The sequence below is a fragment of the Ovis canadensis genome, chromosome 24, assembly GCF_042477335.2.
Source record: "Ovis canadensis isolate MfBH-ARS-UI-01 breed Bighorn chromosome 24, ARS-UI_OviCan_v2, whole genome shotgun sequence".
Lineage (NCBI taxonomy): Eukaryota > Metazoa > Chordata > Mammalia > Artiodactyla > Bovidae > Ovis > Ovis canadensis.
In genome coordinates, this window is record NC_091268.1 from 51,576,202 (window position 1) to 51,600,625 (window position 24,424).

A 24,424-nucleotide genomic window follows, 5' to 3' on the forward strand; every position below is an offset into this window, starting at 1 on the left:
CAACTCTTTGAGATACCATGGACTGTAGCCTGCCAGGCTCCTCTGTTCATGTAATTCTTTAGGCAAGAATACTGGAGTGGATTGCCATTTCTTTCTCCAAGGGATATTCCCAACCCAGGGATCAAACCTGGGTCTCCCTCATTGCAGGCAGAGTCTTTACCATCTGAGCCACAAGGAAAGCCCAGAGAACAGGTAGAGACCTGTGTCTTGACCTTGCGGAGCCTACTGGTGCCCAGAACCAGCAGATCCCAGGAGATTTTTTGTGATAAGGGTGTCTTCTGTGAATTAAGCAATCGCTCCTAAATGGAGCCTGGATGAAGAGAAGTTAAAAGGCCAGCAGCCCTCAGAGGAAGGGACCTGAGAAATCCTGCAGGGAGAGAGGTCTTCTGGCCAAAGGGAAGATAAGACAGAGTCTCTCTCATTCTGATCCCCAGTGAGTGACAAATCTCCCAGTCAAGTGAGAGGGTTATGGAAGAACTTCACTTCTCTATACATGCCTCATTTAGGAAAAATGAGGTCAGAAATATGTATCTCTTTTAAATAGTAGGAAGCTACTCAGGAGTATAAGGCTTCTCAGATGGACTGAAGGCCGAAAAAAAAAAAAGATCATACTGATGTTAAAGTTGCTAGTTTGCATTGCTATTTCAATCTTTACAGAATTCCTGTCTTTTTGTTGTTTCAAATGCTTTAGAAACATTTTTCAGATAACTATAAAACTAAAAACAGTGGTTATTGTGAAACTTAAAGATGACTTTGAAATTGAATCAGTTGCTTATACATGCTTTGGGAAAGTGTATGCTAACGAAGTAGGGTGAGGAGTAGGGACTCCCCTTGTGATGCATTGGTTGTGTCTCTGCACTCCCAATGCAGGGGGCCTGGGTTTGATCCCTGGTCAGGGAACTAGATCCCGCATGCCACAACTAAGACCCACAGCAGCGAAATAAACAAAAAGAGGCAAGCAGCCTCCCCAAGAGAGCAGCTTATCACAAGCTTGCCTTTTTTTTTTTTTTTTTTAAAGAGCCTCCCTGATGGTCCAGTGGTTAAGAATCTGCCTTGCAATGCAAGGGACATTGGTTCGGTCCCTGATCCAGGAAGATCTCACATGCTGCGGAGCAACTAAGCCATGGCTACTGAGTCAGTGTGCTGCAACCACTGACACTCGCGCACCTAGAGCCTGTGTAAGAGAGCCCACTGCAGTGAGAAGCTGCGCACTGCAGTGGAGAGTAGCCCCTACTGGCAGCAACTCGGTTCAGTTCAGTTCAGTCGCTCAGTCGTGCCCGACTCTTTGCGACCCCATGAATCGCAGCACACCAGGCCTCCCTGTCCATCACCAACTCCCAGAATTCACTCAGACTCACGTCCCTCGAGTCAGTGATGCCATCCAGCCATCTCATCCTCGATCGTCCCCTTCTCAGCCTGCCCCCAATCCCTCCCAACATCAGAGTCTTTTCCAATGAGTCAGCTCTTCGCATGAGGTGGCCAAAGTACTGGAGCTTCAGCTTTAACATCATTCCTTCCAAAGAACACCCAGGGCTGATCTCCTTTAGAATGGACTGGTTGGATCTCCTTGCAGTGCAAGGGACTCTCAAGAGTCTTCTCCAACACCACAGTTCAAAAGCATCAGTTCTTTGGTGCTCAGCTTTCTTCACAGTCCAACTCTCACATCCATATATGACTACTGGAAAAACCATAGCCTTGACTAGACAGACCTTTGTTGGCAAAGTAATGTCTCTGCTTTTTAATATGCTATCTAGGTTGGTCATAACTTTCCTTCCAAGGAGTGTCTTTTAATTTCATGGCTGCAATCACTAGAGAAAGCCCAAGTGCAGCAACAAATAACCACCATGACCAAAAAATTACATAAATAAATCTTTGTTAAAAAAATTTTTTTTAAGTGCATTGTATTAGAGAAAAAAAATAAAACACCTCAAAACCTCAGGGTAAAGCAAACATCCCATGGTTCTTTTTTCTCCCAACAAAACTAAACATAATGTATTATTTAGTTGTTTTGTTAACTTTTCCTTCCACAGAGTGGAGGTGACTGGGCTGGCTGGAAAGACAGCAGAGGGTCTGCTCGGACAGCCTGCAAAGAAGAGATTCTGAGGGACAGCTTGGGGACCTGGGGACCACAGTTAATATTGTATTGCATATATGAAAGCTACTAAGAGAGTACATCTTAAAAGTTCTCATCACAAGAAAAAGTAACTACAGATGGTGATGGATGTCACACTTCAGTAACTGTGACTACTCCTTTTCTCCAATTATCCCTTATTTCCAGACCTTCTGTTCAGAAGAGTCAGGTGTGAGCAACGAGGCATTTTTAAAAACTTACAAAGACCCATAACGCCCTCCACCTTGGCACATGTCTTTGTTCCCTATTCTTGCTATAATAAATGACCACAGACTTCATGACTTAAAACATCACACACTGATTCTGGCGGTCAGAGGTCTGAAATAGTTTCCACTGATCTGATACTAAAGTGTCTGTAGGGCCACATTCCTTCTAGGGGAGAATCCCTTTTGATGTCTTTTCCAGGTTCTAGAACTGCATTCCTTGCATTTCTTGTTTCACGGCCTCTTCCTCAGCTTCAAATCCAGTATTTTAGCGGTGTCTTCAAACGTCTCTCTTTGTCTCGTTACCGCTTTGCCCTCTACAGTACTCTCTCTGCCTCCCTCTTATAAGGACACTTGGGATGACCTTCAGGGCCCACTGGGATAATCTCCCCATCTGAAGATTCTTGATCATATCTGCAAAACCCCTTTTGCCATATTCACAGGTGCTAAGCATTAGGACCCAGAAATCTTGGGGGCCACTGTTCAGCCTGCCACAGCATGTATGAGCCACTGGAGGGGAGCTGGAGAGAGCAGCATCCTCAATCAAGTGACCAGGAACCACATCAACCCAACAAGAGATCTTGACGGCTGGGCCAGAATGAAGCTGGAATTCCCTAGGCTTCCTTTTGACTGGGCTGCACTCAGAGAGTCTACTGGCCAGGCTAGCCTGGGGTAGTGATTAAGGGAAAGAAAAGAAGTGTCAGGCCAACAAATGCTCAGGGCAGAAACTTTAATTTTTCAAAATAAGTCTAGAGAGCTCTCCATCCCTTCCATCCTGATCATTACCCAAGAGAAGGCTGACCAAGGGGCGATGGCCACAGTCAGTGGCCAGGCTGCTTACTAAGCTAAGCGTGTGTGGACCAGCAGGAGGTGAACCGAAGCCAGGCATTTAGGGTGCACTCTGACCCTAAGGGCCCCATCGATCCTTGACTTTGCTTCAGGTGGTTTCCCCCGAGGCGGTTGCTGCCACTTTTTCATGTAAAACCGTTCTTGAGCCAGGCTGACTACACTTTTAAATATATCATTTCTATTTGACTGGTGAGGCCGTTTAGGCTCTTCCTGTCTAGTTAACTCAGGTTCGAGTTGCATTACCCCAGCATGGGGGTTTCAGCAGGTGGCGCTGTTGCGGGGAGTGGCTGCTTCCCTCACGGTCCCGGCTCTGAGCTGGATCCCGCCTTCGGAGTCTGCGCACGGTCTGGGGCCCTTCATCACTCTCCTTCCCCTACTTCACACGAGTTAGTCTGAGTGAGCAAGAGTGCTCAGTCGTGTCTGACTCTTTGCGACCCCATAGGATGGTTAACTCACCAGGCTCCTCTGTCCATGGGATTTCCCAAGGCAAGAACACTGGAGTGGGTTGCCATCCCCTCCTCCAGGGGGTCTACCCAACCCAGGAATTGAACCCTCATCTCCTGTGTCTCCTGCATTGCAGGAGGATTCTTTCACCACTGAGCCACCTGCGAGTGAGTCTGAAGAGGCTGAGTCACTTGTGTGATGAAGCGCTGGATCTTAGCACTGACACCTCCCTAAGGCCAGGAACTTCCAATCACTGAGCAGGAGGCGCTCACAGCTGGGATGCCCCAGAGCCGCTGCTGCTGCGGGCTATGTGGTATAAAGGGGTGACCCAGAGGGATCAGCACTGAGGTATCGACCAAAAGACAAGGAGTAAGGGGCCTCTCTGATTTCAGGGGTGCAGAGAATGCGATCACCCTGCAAAAATCTTAGGGCATTGGGTAGAAAGGTGAATAAAGAACCACAGAATTACACATCAATTTCCAATAACTGCTAAAAACTAACTGGGATGCCCTTCGCATTCAGCCTGGGGTTCAAGTGGATCCCCTAAGAACGCTCACACCCAGAGAGCTGGAATAGAGGACATCCAGATGTCCTGTCTGTCCCTCTCCATAGCTCCAAGCCTGCTTCCTCCCGCTGTCCAGAATTCCCGAGTACTTAGAGGCCTGTCTCAGTCCTCTGGGGTCCTATATTGAGATGTTGGACAAGAGGGGCCAAGTGATGGGAAGAAACTGGCCTGGTGGCGATGGTCATCCAGAACCAGGGTGGAGTGGTGGTCCTTACTCCTGGGCTGGCGTTGGGGCTGGCGAAAGGTCTTGCCCTCAAAGCAGCAGCTTTTGCAGGCCAGCTCTTTCCACAGTGTGTCACTTCATAAAGGCAGCTCCCAGACAAATAAGCTAAGAATTTTTTCTGCATTCTGGGAGATAAGATGCCCTGGAGCAGTAAAGATGGGGCAGCTTCCTTGTTAATTGTTCCTTAGCAGGGACTTCCCTAGTGGTCCAGTGGCTAAGACTGAACACTCTCAACCTGGGCCCAGGTTCAACCCCTGGTCAAGAAACTAGATTCCACATGCCACAACTAAAGATCCCATATGCCCCATCTAAGACCTGGCACAGCCAAGTAAGTAAATAAATAAAAATAAAATATTTAAAAAAAAGAGAGAACTGGCTCTCTTTACACACTTTTCGAGAAGATTTCTGTTTTTACCCCCCACCCCCACCCTTCCACGCTAAACCAAGTCCTGACATCCTTCTCTGAAGACGGCTATTGTCTGATGTGAGACCCACATAAGGCCACCAGTACCCTTCCTTCTATTGACCTCTGATAAGGCTTACTATTTTTAAAATGAAATTAATATTTTTACTGCTTCATCAAGGACATTCTTAAGTGAAACCAGATTTTTTTTTGAAACTGGATTTTTAAAAAAGCTATGAGCATATAGCAATGAAGAATATAACAGTTCAGTTTTGGGGCCACTACCTGAATTTATGCTAAGGCGTTAGCATTTTCACACTTTCATATCATTTCAAATGTCAATACCGTGAAAACAACAACAACAACAATCTGTCTTATGAAAACAGTTTTGACCTCCCAGACCACCTGGTCTCAGGGATCCACACAGGTTCACAGAACATTGTTTGAAAACTGCTCAAAATCAGCTATTTCAATAATAAGATAATAGTACCAACATCACACAAGAAGATTAGAGATTTTAGGTGAAACAGATAAATTCATTGAAAGAACTTAACAAACCCAATATGATTCAAGAAGAAATAAAAATATGAATAGTCTTGTAGGGACTTCCCTGGCAGCCCAATGGTTAGGACTCTGAGCTTCCACGGCAAGGGGCACCGGTTCAATCCCTGGTTGAGGAACTAAGATCTTACATGCTGCCTGCTGTGGCCAAAAAAGAAAGAAAGAAAAAGGGGGGGAAAATAGTCTTACAATCTTAAAAAATTCAATCAAGAATTTAAAAAGTCTTTCCATAAAGAAATTTTAGGCCCAGATGACTTCAAAGATGAATTCTTATGAAAGTCTCTTCTGAGATAGAGAACAAAACAGTTACAATTCTGCTCTAATCTGTTTGAAAAGCCACAGCTGCATCTTTAGGACAAATTGACTGTTTCATCACGTTTGCATCTGGCATCCACTCTTAACGGTCATTCTCTTGGCCCCGGGTGACAGGAGGGGACAGGGGAGGGCTGGAGAGGGGAGAGGGGCCTGAGCTCCAGCCAGATCAGGAGCCCCCTACTCAGAGCCAGAGCCGAGGCAGGGAAAAGAGCCTCTGGCAGCTGTGCTTACCAAGGCCTACATTTTTTTACTCTATTTTTTAAAAATTTTCTTTTAGATAAAAGTTATATAGAAGTTTAAATGTTTTCTTCTCCACCTTGATGGACTACCTTGGGAATCCTCTCTGTGATTCAAGGCATTTCAGAGTCCACAGACTCAAGAAAAATTAATAGTAGGGCTTTTGAGAATTTGCTGGGAATTAACCAGATGGCTGGATTCTGGGGCAAACACCAAAAAAGTGAACTGCAAATTGACTTCTAGGCTCCACAGTAATAGGTTTGATTGTGTCGAGGGTACTGGGAATCTAAGAGCTGTTTCCTGAGGACTGTCAGTAGGTGAGGGCTTCCCAGGTGGCCCTAGTGGTAAAGAACCTGCCTGTCGATGCAGGAGACATCAGAGACGCTGGTTCAATCCCTGGGTTGGGAAGATCCAACCTACTTCAGTATTCTTGGGTGGAGAATCACATGGATAGAGGAGCCTGACAGGCTACAATTGCAAAGAGTCAGATGTCACTTAGCAACTGAGCACCACCACCATATTTTACTGGAATTGGTTAGATTACTGTCCTTAGACTGAAGTTGCCAGAGAGTAAGTTCGGTTGTGCTGCAGAGCTGAATGGGTGCGCTACAAATATTGAAGGCAGTGAAAATTGAGATCAAATGCGAGGCAGGGCCATAGGGGAATCAAGAAGATCACAAGATTTCATTTTGTTTATAATCTGAAGGATTTGATTCCGACACTTCCAGGATTCCTCCTGGAAGGGAATAAGCGTGAGTGAACCACGAAGCGTTGCCCCTCCTTCCCTCAAGCGTTTCGCGTATTTCACTTTCTTCTCAGAATACTGGCCTCACCAGTTTTCTTCGGATCTGGGTGGATCTGGATCGGTAACTTTCTCAAGTCTTTTCTGCTCGCATCACTTGTGCAGGTTTTTGTCCTCACATGAACTCTGATGGGCCAGAAGGTTTTCTTCAGATTTTAGTCATTTAAAGGAGGCACTTTTACATGAACTTGGTCTGTTTGGAAGCATAAGCATAAACTTCAAATATGGGTGAGTTTTCTATATCGAAGCCTTCAGGCGTCCTCCTGTTGGCCGCGGGTCAGCTGGGGACTCGGATCGCTTGGACCCAGGGCGTTTGGCTTGGCCCTCGGCAGCCCCAGGGGAGACCACACGGGCACACAGCCGGCACCCTCTGGGCTCCCTGCGCCCCGCCTTCCGCTCCCCAGCCGGGCAGGCGCGCCGCAGACCAGGTGCGCGGTGGCGCCCTCCCTGCCTGGCCAGCAGGGGGCGCGAAGGGCGGAGACGGCAGGCCCGCCGTGTCGCTTCAGCGCTGGGGCCCCGCGCCCAGTCAGCAAACCACCGAGAGGCGAAGACCTCCCATCTTCCTAGAGGGAACAAGTGGACATGGAGGGGGGACATCCAGGATGGTGGAGGGGGTGACTAAGGCCGACCCGGAAGCGAAACGGAGGGAACTTCCGTTCTTTGTTCTGTCCCCGGTGTGTGGGTCCGTGACAGTGTCCAACAGGGCCTGTTTGGTGTCCGGTCCCCTAAATCTACCGTCCCTGCCCCCAGGGTGAGTCCGGCCGCCCCCAGGGCTCGAGGTGGGACGGAGGCAGTGATCGCCGGAGAAGGGGTGGTGTCCCTGCCGCCGCGGCCCGCGGGGTCCCCAGGACCACCTGGAGCAGGGTGCCGGGGGGGCGCCGGTGCCAACTCTGCGCACCCCGGCACCCCGCCCCTCACGGCCGGCCCTGCGTCGGGGGAGGAAAGGGGCTGTGGTTCTGGTTCTGCGACAGCGCCCGGCTCCAGCCTTTCAAAGTTCCAGTATGGCTGGAGAGGCATCCCTCTCTTTAAACGGCCGATGACAGCGACCCTAACTAACTTGGTCCTTCCCGGAGACGTAACCATATGATGTTAACAGTTATCCGCGCTCCCGGCGGGAGGGAGGGTTTAATCAGCTGGGACCGGACCAGAGAATGAGGGGTTCTAGGAAGCGCAGTTCTTGCGTGGAGAATCCCAGGGACGGGAGAGCCTGGTGGGCTGCCGTCTCTGGGGTCGCACAGAGTCGGACATGACTGAGGCGACTTAGCAGCAGCAGCAGGAAGCGCAGTTAGAACCATTCAGATGACAGAAGAATCCCCCTGGCGCCCAGTAAATCGAGTCTTTTTCGGAGAGGTGTACAACTCGGTCCCATTTCAGCTGTATTAGGTCCCTGATTTGATTCGCTTTTCAACTGGGATTGAACACAGACCGGGTGTTTCCTTTCTGAAACTCATGGAGAGGAGAAGCAGGACCCTGAACTTGAAATCTGTGGGGCACTTAGAGGAACTAAACCTATTTATTATCCCCAAGAAGAGAAGTTGTGGAGAGTGGGCATCATCTGGTCTCACCTGTTTGTGGAAAGCCCTGCGGAAGGAGAAGGTTCTATCACACCGGACACTAGGACTCTGAGAGGTGAAAGTCCAAGGGGTAGATTTTTTTTCAGTTAAGCATCCAAAGCCCTTTCTAATGGCTTACCTGTACGGCAGTGGGAGAGACTCCCTGAAGTAGCTGGGAGTGTCTAGTAGCAAGTTAGCGGCCAGAACCTTAGGAACTTGAGAAGGTGTTTCTTGTCTTGGGTGGGAGGCTGACCTGGAGAACCGTGATTTCCTTCCAGTTCTAAAGGTGCAACACAAATATCAGCTGTGGTCTTAATCAGTATTTATTAGCATAGGTCCTTTGTCTTTTCCTCTTAACTCCAAATATCTAGATTAGAAGTGAAGTTTACATAAACATTTGAAATTCCTTTTTCTTTTTCTTTTCCTTAGTCCTACAGCACTGATAACAACTAAAGTCTGAACTCCCAGGGATTTGAACAGAGGCTGCCAATTTCCCAATAATTGCTACTCTGGCCTTCTAGAGACTGACTCCAGAGAAGGAAGGAAAGAGTCCAGCAGGTAAAGACTTCTCACTGCCCGGTCATCTTTCCTAGTCCCCAGGAGCACTGCAGGGGGTCACATGGGCAGTGGAGCAGGGGAAGGGCCCTGCCTGGACCTGAAACTCTAAGGCACAATGGAGGTTTTTCTTTCTGTGAGAAACATTGTTCAGTGATCCAGACACTGGGGACTTGTTCTCAACAGCATGCCTTTGAGCTCCAGCTTTGGTTAACCCAGCTGCGAGGAGGGAGTGCTACTTCTTTCTCTGGAGTCTGAGCCTCTGACTTTCTAAGGAGAGTTTAGACTGAGAGTGGATTTATTGGGAGTGTCTGCTTATAACCAGTCCTGGAGATTGTTAAGTTGGGCAGTAGGAAGAATAAGATGGCTGACTCTGAGAAAAAGCCGAGGGCCCCAGCTAGGAGGGTGATGATAGCAAGAGGGTGTGTCACCTTGATTGGGTGACACCTGGCTCATGCCTGATGCATTGCTTTCCATCATATCCTGGCACTGTGATGGGCCTTCTATAGCCCCTTGCTGCCCAAAGACTAGAGTTCTCTAAACTCTGAGTGACTCTAGGGGGCCCTTCTCCTTGTATATCTTACGTGAATGCGACAGTCACTCTTGATTTTTCACTCCTTTCAGGAGTACCCTGCAATGTACTTGGCACTCAACAGATGTTTGTTATATGAGTAGATGAATAAAGAGAGGGAGGTGGCCAAAATCCAGGGGTTTTCCCTTAGGTTCTTGCCTAAGTGTCAGGCTGCTCTGGGGACTGCTGCACTCTTCTCAACCTGTTGATTCTTGAAGACAGACTTGTACTTGAGATTCAAATCTTAGTCTAGGTACTAATTTGACATTCACTGTTATTCACTGGAGCAACAGAGAACAGACCTCTTTTGATTGCCATGGCAACCAGGGAGCAGGGAACTTAGTAGGGATAAAAACGCAGCAATAAGTGATATTCGGCTTTTTTAAAAGCATTGGTTCTTGCTTCAGGGACTTATATTCTGATCCAAGGAAATCTGTTATGAGAGAAGGGAGATTAAAAAGGCAGGCTGGCTGCTGCTTCTCCGGGCAAGGAGACACAGCACCTAGGACGAGTCTCCCAGAACCTGGCGAATATGCCCACCCACACCCTGTGATGAGACTATACAAGGACCACAGAAAGGCCCAGACCCGTCAGTAACATCCCACCATTGACTGAGACTAAAAACGGAAAACTGTCTCAGGGAGAAATGGAGGAAGAATTTATCTTTTTTTTTTTTTCTGGCCGTGCTGCATGGTTTACAGGATCTCTGTTCCCTGACCAGGAATTGAAACCTGGGCCACTGCAGTGAAAGCACTGAATCCTAACCACTGGACCACTGGGGAACTCCCGAATTTATCTTAATAGATCTGAGCTATCTGTCCTTGTTCTGTGAGACAGGGTTTGTAAAATGAGACAGAGAACTTCTGGAAGTTCTGGAAGTATTCTGTAATATCTGTTATTTGGGGGCTCTTTCTTGGCCCCTTTTCTTCTAAAGAGAGCATCTACATTTACTATAACAGCTAGAAATGTACCACAGTAAAAAAATTTTTTTTTCTTTTTGGTAGAAGAAAAATGTTTATGAGGATTAAAAAAAAAATCTGTATACGTTAGTTTATCCATTATTCCAAGTATATTTAAAACTTGATACTTATACATTTTGCAGCCTGTAACACTCTTTTTTCACTGTCCTTCATTTGAGTAATTGCTTAGTATTTAACTTCGTTAATGGCATCATTTGGCACCTGTGTTCTCCATTTTTGTTGTTAGAAATTCCACCCAGTGTGAGTTGGGGAGCCTAAAGTGGGATGTTGTCCAGGAACTTGGGCCTTTGACCCAAAAGACTGGTCCCAGTTACTACATTTCCTCTTGCTGTTTTGGCACTACTAAAATGCTAGGTCCCCTCTTTCTGTATGCAGGAGGGTTTTTAAAAAATTATCTTTGAACCTTGAACTTTTGCTTCTGCAGTGCTTCCACCTTCTCATAGAAAACCTGCTTCCTGCTGACTCTGAAAATAGGAGACCAGAGATCCGAGCTTCTAGCACGACCCATGGAAACTCAGGCTGATCGAGTATCTCAGGAACCTCAGGCTTTGCTTGAGAGCAGTAAGGAATTTATTCTTTTATTCACTTATTCAGCAGACGCCCATTGAAATCGCTCATTCACCAGGGGCTGGGCTAACTGCTGGAATCCTGACTGGAGAGAACATAGTCCTTGCCTTTCACTAACTCCCAGCCTAGTGGGGGATGCTGACTGAAGCCATTCATTAAGTACAGCTTGATAGGTTTTATAGCTGAGATATTTTTAAGGGCTGTGGGTTCCTCATGCAGCATTTAGAAAACTGTGACAATCACCAAACTCCCATTTTCCAGGCGCTTTGTAAGAGCCCTGGTTTGTGCTCTTCTGGAGCATGTGCTTAGGGGAGCTCTGGGGAGTTATTTTGCAGATCACAGGCAAAAAGGGTAGAAGGAAGAGGAAGGGCATGTAAAGTATTTATATTTTGTTCTCATAGACTGCCACTAACTTTGGAGCCAGTTTGCGTCCAAGGAAGTATTATTCCCATGCTTATCAGGAAAACGCATTTAAAAACATTTTTATCTGCATGATTCTGCAGAATCTAGTATCTCCAGAGAGTTAGTCTTCCAGGGACCAATATGTTAACTTAAGAATTACAGGAAAAGATACATAATCAAGCACAGAAATGGGAAACACTTACGGTGTGTAGATTTGATCTGGGGATCGAGAAAATAAGAATCGTGGGCATTATGATTTGCTTCAGAGTTCGAGTGAAACTAGCTTTCCTCTGGGTAAGAAGTCCAGGAGATTGACTTGAAATGTGGAGAACGATGGAAGAGACACTAACGGGATAGCTGGTGCCTCCTGGGACAGACCAGAGAGCCAGGGTCAGCAGGGCTGTGGGCGTCTCTGCTCAGGCCACGAGGCCCACGCTGGCCGTGAGCACCTCTTCCAGTGGCAGAGGGAGTGAACCTAGAGGTGTAGGAGTGGGGGCACTACGTGGGCCTGGACCCAGCAGTTTCCATAACAGGTGGAGCGGCTCAAGTGCAGAGCGGCTCTCACGGACCCTCTCGTCCTCAGCTCTTCCTTCCTCAAAAGGCCCCGCGTTTTCTGACAAGGGCGGTCTGGGGGATGAGATGCTGGCAGCTGCGCTCCTGAAGGCCAAGGCCCAGGTGAGCCGTGCTTTACCCTTCTTTCCCTTCCCGCTGTGCAGAAATCTCTTGTGCAACATCCCGTTCTGTGCTTCCCCTGTCAGGACCTCAGGACTGCCCTGTGGAATCATGGACTCCACTTAGTCTCAGCCTCTCCTCTGTCTTCCTCCACCCTGACCGCCATTCCCACTTCCCAAATATTAGGAAGTGTTATTCAACCCCATCCCGAATTAGCTTTTGGCTCTACCAGCCTCATCCCTGAACCAGAAATTGCACACGAGAATGTGTCGTTTCAGGAGCTGGTGACCTTTGAGGATGTGGCTGTGTACTTCATCCGGAAGGAGTGGAAGCGTTTGGAGCCTGCCCAGAGGGACCTCTACAGGGACGTGATGCTGGAGAATTACGGCAACGTGTTCTCGCTGGGTAGGAAGGATGCTTCCTCAGTGAAACTCCCTTTTGGCCTTCCTTGGCTTCCTCCTTTGCTAGTAACAGTTGAGTCACTGAAAATCATTATCTAAGGGCTGACTTCGTCTCAGAAAGTTCTGACAACAATGATAGTGACTCCCATTTGCAGTTTGTAGCTCCTTAAGAGTGTTTACAGATGGTCTTTCCTTCGGTCCTCACAATGTTGCAGCTGTTGAGGCAGCCAGAATTATCCTCATTTTATAGGTGAGGAAAGAGAGCTCAGGAGTCTTAAATGCTTTGCATACATTCATATTGCTAGTGACTGGTTGGACCCGAGCCCTGGCCTTTAAACTCTCAAATCTGTTACTTTTTCTCATGTTATTCTTAGGACTTAACATTAATGTATAACCTAGAGATTTTCTCAAAAGATTCACACATTGGGATCCCTGAACATGTGAGGCACTGCTCTGTGCCCAAGTGAAGATTCTGGAACTCTGTCAGGCTCTTCCCCTTCTCTGTTGGACTTCCTCTAGGGACCTGTTGCTTTGTGGATGGACCTCGGGTAACTGCTGCCCTTGTAGAAATTTCACCTTGTGTCAGGGAGCAGTCAGCTTCTTAACCTTTAAACCTGTGGACTGTTCCTTCCTTCCCCGTCACCCACTGTCAGGACGTTTTCCTGGGCAAGGCCAGGGTCTTCCCTGCTCCCACGTGAGGCCTCCCCCTGTGTGTCTTCTCTGTCCCCTGCAGGTCCTGGGTCTGGGATTGAGCTCTGGGCCGTTTGGTATGAACAGGATAAACCTTGTCCTGTCTTTCCCCATGAGCAGGATTCCCTTTTCTGAATTTTGACGTGATCTCTGGGCTGGAGTGAGAGGAATTGCTGAGGGGCCTGGATTGGAAGGGAACTGAGAGCAGAGAGGTCCTGAGAGGCACCTGTTCGGGTGAGGGAGGAACAGCTCTTTCTGTCCCTAACGCTCACTGCCCTGCCTTGACTCCTTCAGTTACTGACAGACTAAACATGCTAACCATCTGGACCCCTTCCACTTGTCCTCTATGCCTGAAGTTCCCTTAGAAACCCTAGAGCGCTGAGAATGGCAAAGTCAAACATAGAAACTGTTTACAAATCCGCTCAGTTAGCACAGCGTTCTAGGCCCAGGGCTGGAGGTGGACTGACCTTTGTCTCTTGCCTGTTCCCATGGACATGGTGAAGGTGACATGACTGCAGACCAGAGTGTCCTGTTTCCCTGGGGCTGCAGGGCTGCACCCTTGTTGTGGCTTCCTGATCTGCTGCTGCTTCTCCACACCCAGCTGTGTCTTCCTGTGGGAGACAGACTGGTCCGTGTTGTGTTTCTTGTACCCACTCCCCTTCATCCTCTCACTGGCCCGGCTGTCACTGTCTCCCAGTTTATCTTGAGCCTCTGACCTCTAGGACTTTGTCTCTTCATTAAACAGTTTGTCCTGCCTCTCCTATTTTTTGGTTCCCTACCTCTGCCTGATCCAGTTTTCTCTTCACTTCCAGCTTATTTCTTGATTTTCCTTCTTTTCTCCTTCCATTTTTTTGGCCCAGTTCTCTTATTCTGCATCAGCTGCATACAGCCTGGGCAGGCCTTTTTGCACATTGATAAGTGGCATGTGCTTTTAGCCTGTGAACATGATGTGATGAGCCTGTCTCTGGTTTTGCCTTTTTTCCACAAGGAACAAGTGATATTTGTGTTCTATATTGTGCCAGATGGTGAGACCAGAACTGAGCCTGATTCTGAAATCTCTGAAGATAGAGGATCACACGGGGTGCTGTTGGGAAGATTCCAGAAGGATATTTCTCAGGGTCTTAAGTTTGAAGAAGCCTATGAACAAGAAGTCAGTCTGAAGAGGCAGCTGGGGAGCTCCTCTGGAGAGAGACTGAATAGGAAGATGCAGGAGTTTGGTCAGGTGGCAGCTGAGGAGCAGAGAGCCCCCACAGGAGGGAGAAGTGAGAAGTGCGGCGATCTGAGGGACAGCTTCACGGTGGGCGCCAACCTCATTTCCCATCAGAGACTCCCTGTGGGGGACAGGCCCCATAAATGTGATGAATGTAGCAAGAGCTTTAATCGAACTTCAGACCTTATTCAGCATCAGAGAATCCACACCGGGGAGAAACCCTATGAATGTAGCGAGTGTGGGAAGGCCTTCAGCCAGAGCTCACACCTTATTCAGCATCAGAGGATCCACACCGGGGAGAAACCTTACGAGTGCAATGACTGCGGGAAGACCTTCAGCTGCAGCTCAGCTCTCATTCTCCACCGGAGGATCCACACGGGAGAGAAGCCCTATGAATGTAACGAGTGCGGGAAAACCTTCAGCTGGAGCTCCACCCTCACTCACCACCAGAGGATCCACACTGGAGAGAAACCATACGCTTGTAACGAATGTGGGAAAGCCTTCAGCAGGAGCTCCACCCTCATTCACCACCAGAGGATCCACACTGGAGAGAAGCCCTATGAATGTAACGAGTGTGGGAAGGCCTTCAGCCAGAGCTCACACCTCTATCAGCACCAGAGGATCCACACTGGAGAGAAGCCCTATGAATGTATGGAATGTGGAGGGAAGTTTACCTATAGCTCAGGCCTTATTCAGCATCAAAGAATCCACACTGGGGAGAATCCCTATGAATGTAGTGAGTGTGGGAAAGCCTTTAGGTACAGCTCCGCTCTGGTTCGCCACCAGAGAATTCACACTGGAGAGAAGCCTTTGAATGTAATGGGAGTGAGTAAAAGTTCCCTCCAAGTTACTGCTGAAGTAAATATCAGAGAATCTACGTGAAAGAGAGCCACACGCCGGTTTTCCTCACTTTCTGAGTCTCCAGAGCTCCTGCCTTACTACCTGAGTATGAACTTAGGATGTGTCCCTTCCAACTCCAGCCTTTCACCTTAGAGAACGGGGCCTGTTGGGCAAATCATCCTGGCCCAGTGATTAGCAACCTAGTCATTTTTCCCAGGAATGATTCCAGCCTTGAAGAATTAGGCTGCCAGCAACAGACAGAGCGCTGGGAGCAGAGGAATCTCTGGGACCAGTCTCCTTCCATTTGGGAGGGGAGTTTGCACTAGATCATTTTTCTCACACCAGAAGAGCCTTTCCACAGTGGGGATGGAAGCACAGTAGGAATAAAATTCCAGGGGTTCCTCTAGTTGGAGTTGGCATAGTCAGCACAGAAGAAAGTGGAAAGAACGTCCTCGGTTGCGTTTCGTGCCAGAAAGGGGAAATGGAGGCTGCATTTCAAAGCCATTGCTTCTAATCCAGCTTTAAACTTTGATGAGGAATTTCTTCCTTTTGATAAGGAATGTGCTATTTTGTTTCCTGACTTCATTAGTTATGGAAATCTGGTGCTGAGGGATTTGTTATTTCGTTGGGCAGGTGTGGGGGAACACCGAGAGAGGTTTTCTGTAGTGACCGTGTATCCTCCAAGGCTCTTGGAGCAGCAAGACCAAACCTCCACGCGTTTGGTGGAGAACTCGCTCATCCCTTTTATGACAGGACCAGTTGCAAAGCCCAGCTCCTCCTTGAGCATAACCTGAGGGGAATGATCCAAAGCCCTTAGCACTGGCCTCCATTTTCCTTCCCTCCTCTCCTCCTCTTCCTCCAGCCACTCCTGTGATGGAAAGTGATTTAAGCTAAGCCCCTAGCTACCAAGGATGCTTTTAAGGAGCTCGCTCAGCCAGCTTGCCCTGCTTTCTGAGACATATGACCTCTGGCCCCAGCCGCTAGACCTCTCCCGACCTCACCTCTGACTTCAGCAGCCAAGTGTGAATGCAGAGAGCAAAGCCCCAAGGAGGAAGCTCGGGCCTGAGCATAGCAGAGGGCTCCTTGCTGGGTTAGGATGGAGCTCCCCAAGTTTTCCAGCAGAAGGGATGACCTTTCATTCTGTTTTCCCAGTCCTGCTCATCTGTAGCATAAATGAAATGCACTATTAAACAGAATAGTTTTTCAGAAGGATGGCTTGAGTGTGTCTTTGTGCAGGGGCCAAATTTATTTCAGTTTAAGCAAACATTAGTGACTATGAATGGAATCTTTAAAAATTAATCTTTAAAAATTAATCTTTAAAACTTTTTATAAACGACCATTTATTTCTCCTCTAATCTCAGACCTGGAACCTCCCTCCCTTGACCCCAGCCTGTCCTCTGCACACGGCATACTTCACGCCACACACGGGCAGTCTTATTCACATGGCCACTTACACGCTCAACGCCTGCCTTTAGAGTTTTATGTGCTGCATGTCCTTTTCTGTGGTGCAGTACTTAGCACCAGCAACCAGGACTAGAAAGGCGCTTCTGAATGTGGGGTCCTTGACAGGAGCCTCATTAGATGCTGGGTCACAATGGACATAGTGAGGAAGTTCCCTGGAGGTCCAGTGTTGGGACTCGGTTCTCTCACTGTCTGGGTGCAAGGTTCAATCCGTGGTTGGGGAACTAAGATCCTGCAAGCCATACCACACAGCCCAAAACAAAACGATAGGCACATTGAGATTTCTTGGTTTGGCTCTTGGCAGGGGGTGGGGGGTTATAGTCATGAAGAAGGCTGAGATGGAGAAGATGAGGAAATGTCTGGAACTCTAGCCTCTGAAAAATTCTGGATCATATACTGTGATTGGCCATCTAATATGTTTTAAATTGTTTAAACTCACCATTTTTGGCTCTTTGACGCCCGCCACAGACTTGAGGCTGACTGTTTCTCCAAGTGCAGACCGTGAACCATCACAGCAGGGTCACTAGGCTGCTTGCTAGTCACACAGGTGTTGGAGTTCGAGTCAGATCCATGAAGTATAATTCCTGAGGGTAGAGCTCCTAAACATTTACACAGAAGAACTGGTCGTGAAATGGAGAACATTTCTAGGAGCTAAACGTTGAGTGGGGCCTCACTAGGCTCTGTGTGGTAAAGGAGAGGAAGCGGCAGGCAGGAGGTGCCTGGCTCCTCCCGTGCAGCTGCAGTTGTGAAGCTCTGGGAGAGACTGAGCACGTGGAGCTGCTGAGTGATGGCCCATCACTGCACGGCGGGGGGGTGGGGGTGGGTGGTGGCTCAGTCCCTTCTCTGCCCCAGCGCTGACCGCCTCCACTCCAAAAAGACCATGACCGTCACTCCTCAGAACTTCTCAGGGGGACCTGAGACTCAGCAGGGCCACTGCCTGAAAAATACATTAAAAAAAAAAACCTTTGAAATAGCTATAACATCTGATTCACCTGAGTGTTGTGATGATGCATCCCTTTCTCTCCTGATTACTATTTTCCGTCCCTAACTGTGCATTCCTCACTGTTCAGTCACGGTATCAGTGGTCTCTTTCTATGCCTATGCCGTTACCCTGGGAACCCATTTACTCCAATGAGCTCAATTATTAACTTCAATTAATTTTTACATCTGCACACGTGGTCCTGATCTCTCCCAACCTCCAGTGTCTGGTCTCATCAGACTGGGGGGCATTTACATTTGGGCCTTTTGAAAGTTTCCAATTGTTTCTTTCAAACCAGATACATTCCCCCCCCCCCCCCGCCCCCCATAAACTGGCCCCTCTCAGAATTTCTATAAACCGCTCAAGGTCAAAATGTCTGAGGTGGTGGTCCAGTGGTTAAGAATCCATCTGCCAATGCAGGGGACACAGGTTCAATCCCTGGGAACTAAGATACCACATGCCACAGGGAAACAGCCTGTGCTCTCCAACTACTGAGCCCTCTCCCTACAGCTCGTGCTCTGCAACAAGAGAAACCACCTCCCTGAGAAGCCTGTGCACCAGGAAGCTAGAGAGCAGCCCATGCTCACCTCAATGAAAGCCTCGGAGCAGCAACAGAGACCCAGTACAGCCAAAAAATAAATAATTTAGAAGATTAATTATTCTCATCCTCCTACATCTGACGAGCATCAAGTCCTGAGGGGGAAAGATGGATTGCTGTCACAGGGAAGGTTTCAGAATTGAGGTCATGGAGCCGGGGGGATTTCCAAGCGAAGGTCATAATAGAAACAGACCCATGGCACATACTCTTCCTGACCCTTTCCCAGGTGGTTTTTGTATGGCCACGTGGGGATTTATAGTGAAGGAGCAGGGAGGGGGTCAGTGGACGGGAACTTTCTAAGGGGAAGCTTTAGGGGTCAGAGGGGTTTGGCTAAACTGACTCAGGATTCTTCTGGAGAAAGGGCAGGGTGGTTGGACATCTCCCTAGGGGGTTGGTGCAGGATGACAAGATATTAAGGGGGTTCAGATGTGAAGGGCCGGGGACTCACTAAAACTAGATTTTACAAGGAAGAGCACAGAGGGGCCTAAGAAAAGGTTTGGAAGCCGAAGGTTTGCTCAAGCAAAAAGTCTGTCGCATCGAGTAGCAGGATGAATGAGTCCCAAACACACCCCATGTTCACTCCCCCTGCATCCTGCTCCAGCTCCCTACCTCCAGCCAATGAGAATTAGAATCCAGGAGGGCCTTGGAAAGCATCTTCAACCTCCGCTCAGTGCAGACACTTGGGGCAGTATCCCTCGGCAGATGGCTCTCCTCTCCACGGTGCTGTGTGCAGGGATGGGAGGCCGGTTGTTGCCCCAGGCAAAATCGCTGGACGTTAAGTTGTGCTGAGTGCCAGCCCTTTGTGCGCTCCTGCCTCCCACCCTTAGCTCTGCCTTCTCACCTGTGAGTGATTCACAGGGACATTATCAGTCATAAAAATAGCAAAGCATATTTATCCCTGATGCCTCCTGCCCACCCTAAGTTACACCTGTCTTTTGAGCTCCAACTGAAATAACTCTGAGAGAGAATATTCTGTCTTCAGTTTCCAAGTAGGGGAAAAGCCTGGTTTTACCCGAACATGGCAGTTGCCAGCAGTGTGAACAACAGGGTGGTGATGGAAAAGAACAGCTTAGCAAACTGTTCCTCTCTGATTAAAAGATTGTCTTTAAAAGCTCCCCAAAGATTTCTTTTTTCTTCTTCAAGGAAATCAAACCAGTCCATCCTAAAGGAAATCAACCCTGAACATTCACTGCAAGGACTGATGCTAAAGCTGAAGCTCCAATACTTTGGCCACCCGATGTGAAGAACTGACTCATTGGAAAAGACCCTGATGCTGGGGAAGACTGAAAGCAAAAGAAGAGGGCAGCAAAGGATGAGATAGTTAGATAGTATCACTGACTGGATGGACATGAATTTGAGCACACTCTGGGTGACAGTGAAGGACAGGGAAGCCTGGTGTGCTGCAGTCCACGGGGTCACAGTCAGATATGATTTAGCGACTGAACAACAAATTGTTTATAGAGTTTAAGGGCTTTTTCCACTTAAATAAAAGCAGTCAGGTGCATTATTTAAAATATATCAATAATGAAAAACTGAAGGGTTTTTTTAGTGAATAAAAATTCCCATGGACTACCATCTACACACACAGATAAATATGGTCACCAGTGTGGTTTCTTGGGAATGACAGAGGGTTCTCAGCACCTTCCTCCACAAACATGGCTTCCCTCGTGGATCCCTTGCTTTGGCTGCTGACGACAACCTCCCTGTCAAGCCCCGGACCTGGGCGTCGTTCTGGCTGCGCTACTTTTCCTCCCCACATCCTCTCCCTCCACATTTCCAGCCCATCCTATATGGCCCATTCCGGAGGCTTCCGCAGCGGCTGTCTTTAACTTGTTCCGGACTTTGGCACCAGCCTTAGCAGCAGGTCTCTTTGCTCCCAAAGTCTCCTCCAGCCCATTGGTCCTGCCTGTGCCGGAGTCATCTCTCCTAAATGCTGATTGGATGATGGCACCTCCAAGCCGTCCAGGGCCCCCTTCTCATCCCCCAGGTCATAGTCTAAATTCTTCTTGTCGACACAGGACTTCTCACTTCCTGGCCCTAACCCACTCTCCCGACCCTCCTCCCCTCCAGCACACGGGGGCAATGCAGAACGGCAGTGACAGCGCCTGGATGTCACTTAATGCCTTGTGCCTTTGGACATGCTAATTGCCCTCCCCTTCATCCACCTAACAAGCGTCTCTGTTCCATCCACCTAATTCGTCTCTGCAAACCTCCTCCTCCGTAACCTTCCCCTAGTCTGTGGAGCCTTCCCAGGGCCTGGGGGACGCCACCTTCCGGCCCCACCAGGTCCACCTTTTCCTCCAGCTGCCTCTGCACCTTGTACCCACGCTCGATTTTGCTCTTCCTCCTCTTCATTTGTTCATACCTCTGTCTCCTTCACTCTGGGGGAGGGGGGGTTTCCCTACATTTTCACACATTTCTACCACAAATAAGTATGGCATTCATAATCAGAAGAAAAACATACATCTAGAAAAAGGGAAAATAAAGGTAGTAAGGAGTACCAGCGTGGCGCACATGCTGTGTATCAGGAATTGTTCTAAGCGCTTTACCTGATAACTCATTTAATCTTTGTAGCCAGCCTGCGAGGTGGGTACTATTATTGCCCTGTTTTTATTCCCTTTTCTTCAGGAAAGAAGAAAGGAAGCAGAGGAGGGAGGGGAGTTCTCCAGGCACAATAGACTGCACGGAGCAAGGAGACTCAGAGGCACTCATCAGCCTCCCCAGATCTCTTGCCACTGATCCTTGAAGCTCTTCGCCAGCAGCTCAGTGAGTGCCGTGGGGGATATGGTGATGAACTACCCACTGCACGAAGGGGACGCCAGCCTAATGGGAGCCAGAGACCCCAGGAGAGGTCGGTAACCATAATGACAGGGTATCTTTACTGACCATCTATGCGCCAGCATGAACAGGAAAGTCAGCATTATCTTCACACAATCATATGTGCTGTTAGTCATAGTAACACCCCTCTTTTTATGGATGAGAACCCGATACACAATAGAGACAGTAAGCAGTGGAACAAGGGTTCAAACCCAGGCAGTCTGGCTCTGGAGGTTGGGCTCTTAATTACACCGCGGTGTTGACTCTGCAAATGAAATGGGGAGTCACAGGAGGCCAGCTGGTGTTGCCCGTGGACAGAGCATGTGGTCGACACAAAAAAGCTTCAGTGAGCAAATGGCATTAAAGCTGAATTGAGAACAGGGACCAGTAATACAGGCAACTGTTCCTTTTCTAGAAACAAGGGTGTGACTTCTCCTTCCCTCAAGACTCCATCATGTCCTCCTGGATACCACCCCAGACCATCTCAACATCACAGTCACCGTCGCCATCATGCCCACGTGCAGGACCTTCTGTGCTGTGTGTCGTTCTGTGTGGCACAACACTTAGGCTGGGGGCAGGAGGACATCAAGACAAAACCGTCCAGAACTGTGAAATACCACTGCCACCCTCTTCCCTCCTGGTCTGCCTTATCACCGTGTGGACTCCAGACGAAAAGGTCCAATGAAAAGGAAGTCCAGATGGTCTCTTTTGCAGGAAGAGGCTGATGCAGACTCATGGAGTAGCAAGTGACCAAAAAAAAAAAAAAAATTGCTCATAAAGCTACTTATGTTACGTGTCTTGTATCCTGAATTAAACATAGAAGTTCTCAGTAATTCCTATCTGCTCTAATTACACCATAGATACACCGAACTTCACCAGCTGAATGATCCTCTGGGGTAACCCCACCCCCTTTTCTTTACGTCTCACACCTGTTCGGGAACTGTCACTCTGTCCTGTCAGATTTCACCACTGACTCCACAACCCACCATCAGAGGCCTCTCCGCTCACCAGTCTCCCCAGGACCCCCAGCCCCTCCCTCATGCGCTTGCCACTTACTTCTACCACTGTGTCTTTGCTGGTACCATTCTGTTTGCAGAGTCCTGCCCTTCTTTCCAGGTTGCTGAATTCTCAGTATGTTCACAACTGGGGGAAAGCACTCCAAGCCCAAGGACAGCAGATGCAAAGGGCTCTTGCAGAGGGCTGTGTTTGCTACATTCTCAGACTAGTGAGGGGCACTGCCATCTAGGAAGGGTTGTGCTCTGAAAGTCGACCCTCAGATGGAAGGGGGTTTTCTCACAGAATTCTTGATCCTCGATTCCAGTTGAAATGGACAGAAAATTTCCCTAGATATTACATGCAAGGATTAACTGCTCGTGTGAATCTTGTCTTTTCACATCTGAGTCCCTGGCCCAGTGCATCTTCCAAGCAGCAGCCTACACGGGCATCGACTGGTCTCCACAGCATGAATCCTTCATTGTTCCATCAAGGCTGGCCACTTGGCAAAGCCTTTGCTTGAGCTTGTGTTGTTTTAAAAGCAACTTTATTGAGATGTAATTCATCACCATATCCAGCGGTCTTTAGTATCCAGAGTGTGTAACCAGTCATCACAATTTGACATATCATCCTAAGAAGAAACCCCGCACCCTTTAACAGTCACTCCTCACTTTCCAACTCCCCCAGCCCTAGACGACTACCAGTGTACTTTCTGTCTCCATGGATTTGCCTCTTCTAGACGTTTCATGTTAACTGGTATCACAGTCATACAATATGTGGCTTTTCTTTTCTAAGCTTCTTAGTATAATGATGTCATTTCACCTATGGATGTTGTAGTGTGGAATCTATACATCATCTTTTTATGGCTAAATAATATTCTATTCTATGGATAATCCCATTTTGTTTATTCTTTCACCCACTGATGGAAACATTTGGGATTTTTCTTCTTTTTGGCTATTATGAATAATGTTGCTTTGAACATTTGGGTACAAGTTTTTGTGTGGATATGTCTTCATTTCTCTTGGGTACGTGTATAGGGTAGGAATTTCAGTCAAATGCTGTATTTAATGAGGAAATGCCAGACTGGCTTCCAAAGTGGTTGTCACATTTTACACTCTCACTGCCAGGGTATGAGCTTCTGACTTCTCTACATCCTCAACACTTGACGTTATCTTTTTTATTACAGCCATCCTAGTGGGTATGATGTGGTTTCACTGTGGTTTTGATTTGCTTTTTTCTCATGGCTATCTTGAGCACCTTTCCTTTCCATAAACTTATTGTCCACAGGTTTATCTTTTTCCTTTGCCTGTCTTCAACTGGTTGTCTTTTTATTACTCAGATGTTAATATATTCAATATAAAGGTGCCTTATCACGTATACATGATTTGCAAAAGTGTTCTATCATTCTGTGGGTGGTCCTTTCACTTTCTTGACAGCGTCCTTTAAAGCACTTTGATGATGTCCTGTTTTTCTTTCTCCTTTGCTCCCTTATGCTCTTGGAGTAGGTTGGACAGAGAGATGGAGGCTTTGCTGCTCACACATACTGGGGGTAGGACTGCCAGATAAAATGCCCAGATACTCTAACCCTAATTTCAGACATTGAATAGTATTTCCAGTATAAGAAGTATGTTCCAAGTATACTGTTTACCTGGAATCCAAATGTGCTTTTATTTGCTAAACCTGGCAGCCTGGCCAGGGGTCCTGTGTATGTGTGCATATGTATGTGTGCCTGCGTGACATACGAGGTGACGCTCACAAGCATCTTCAAACCAAGCTGGCTTCACAGTCCCCGGGATAGTGACCTTCCCAGCCCACCAGGGGTCCTCAGCCGCTCTGCTCTGGGGCTGAGCAGAGCTCCGGTAAACCAGTGGTCTTTCCCCATTTCTGAAGGTCCCCAGCAGACCTGAGCACTCGTTGCCAACATTAGCACCAGCTCAATACTGCATTCGGTACTGACTTTCCTTCCTCTCTCTCCTTGCTTCCTTACGTCTGCTTCCTCTAATCCCCTAAATAAACTCTCTGCCCCCAGGTTCTTGTCCTAGGCTCTGTTTTAGGGGAAATCCAAACTCTGACAGTTGGTACTGGAAGTGGCCCTAAGAGTGAGTCCTCAGAATGGGATTCTGGAACAGGTGGTTTTTGTGTTTTGTTTTGTTTTGTTTTTTTTAAAGGAGACTGGTGATAAACTCAATGGTGGTTGGTTCTGTGACCTGCACGTTACTGGGACAGGAGCAGTTATAAGGGCTGCAGAGTTTCCTTCTCTCAAGCTTTGCAGAAAGAAAACAACAGACTCAGGTCAGTCAACTATTTATTGAGGGCACAAAGCCCTCCAGGTAGAGTTTAAGGGTGCACCTCCTGCAGTGAAGGCAGGCTGCTCTGAAAATCAGGTGCAGGATTTAGTTGTA

The 24,424-nt window shown here is 48.1% G+C and overlaps 1 protein-coding gene and 2 long non-coding RNA genes across 6 annotated transcripts; 2 read left to right on the top strand and 1 right to left on the bottom strand.

Annotated features, from left to right (window-relative positions):
• The first annotated feature begins 7,154 nt into the window (after positions 1 to 7,154).
• ZNF3 (zinc finger protein 3) lies at positions 7,155 to 16,383 on the top strand. 4 transcript variants are annotated; one of them, XM_069571211.1, is made up of 7 exons: positions 7,155 to 7,484; positions 8,261 to 8,362; positions 8,716 to 8,844; positions 10,817 to 10,953; positions 11,945 to 12,036; positions 12,312 to 12,438; positions 14,147 to 16,383. In XM_069571211.1, exons 4-7 carry the CDS (start codon positions 10,899 to 10,901, stop codon positions 15,214 to 15,216), a joined length of 1,344 nt encoding a protein of 447 aa, XP_069427312.1. In that variant the 5' UTR covers positions 7,155 to 7,484; positions 8,261 to 8,362; positions 8,716 to 8,844; positions 10,817 to 10,898; the 3' UTR covers positions 15,217 to 16,383. The 4 variants fall into 4 exon arrangements, with proteins under 4 accessions (XP_069427312.1, XP_069427313.1, XP_069427311.1 ...); XM_069571212.1 differs by having other exon boundaries at positions 7,196 to 7,484; positions 8,264 to 8,362; XM_069571210.1 differs by lacking the exon at positions 8,261 to 8,362 and having other exon boundaries at positions 7,283 to 7,484.
• An 18-nt stretch (positions 16,384 to 16,401) lies between these two features.
• Positions 16,402 to 19,053, bottom strand: LOC138429564 (uncharacterized). Its single transcript, XR_011252840.1, has 3 exons — positions 18,822 to 19,053; positions 18,202 to 18,307; positions 16,402 to 17,572 (listed from the first exon to the last, which is right to left on the bottom strand). It is a non-coding gene; the product is annotated as an uncharacterized lncRNA (long non-coding RNA).
• Positions 19,054 to 19,355: 302 nt separating this feature from the next.
• On the top strand, positions 19,356 to 21,862 carry LOC138429563 (uncharacterized). Its single transcript, XR_011252839.1, has 2 exons — positions 19,356 to 21,063; positions 21,445 to 21,862. It is a non-coding gene; the product is annotated as an uncharacterized lncRNA (long non-coding RNA).
• Positions 21,863 to 24,424: the final 2,562 nt, after the last annotated feature.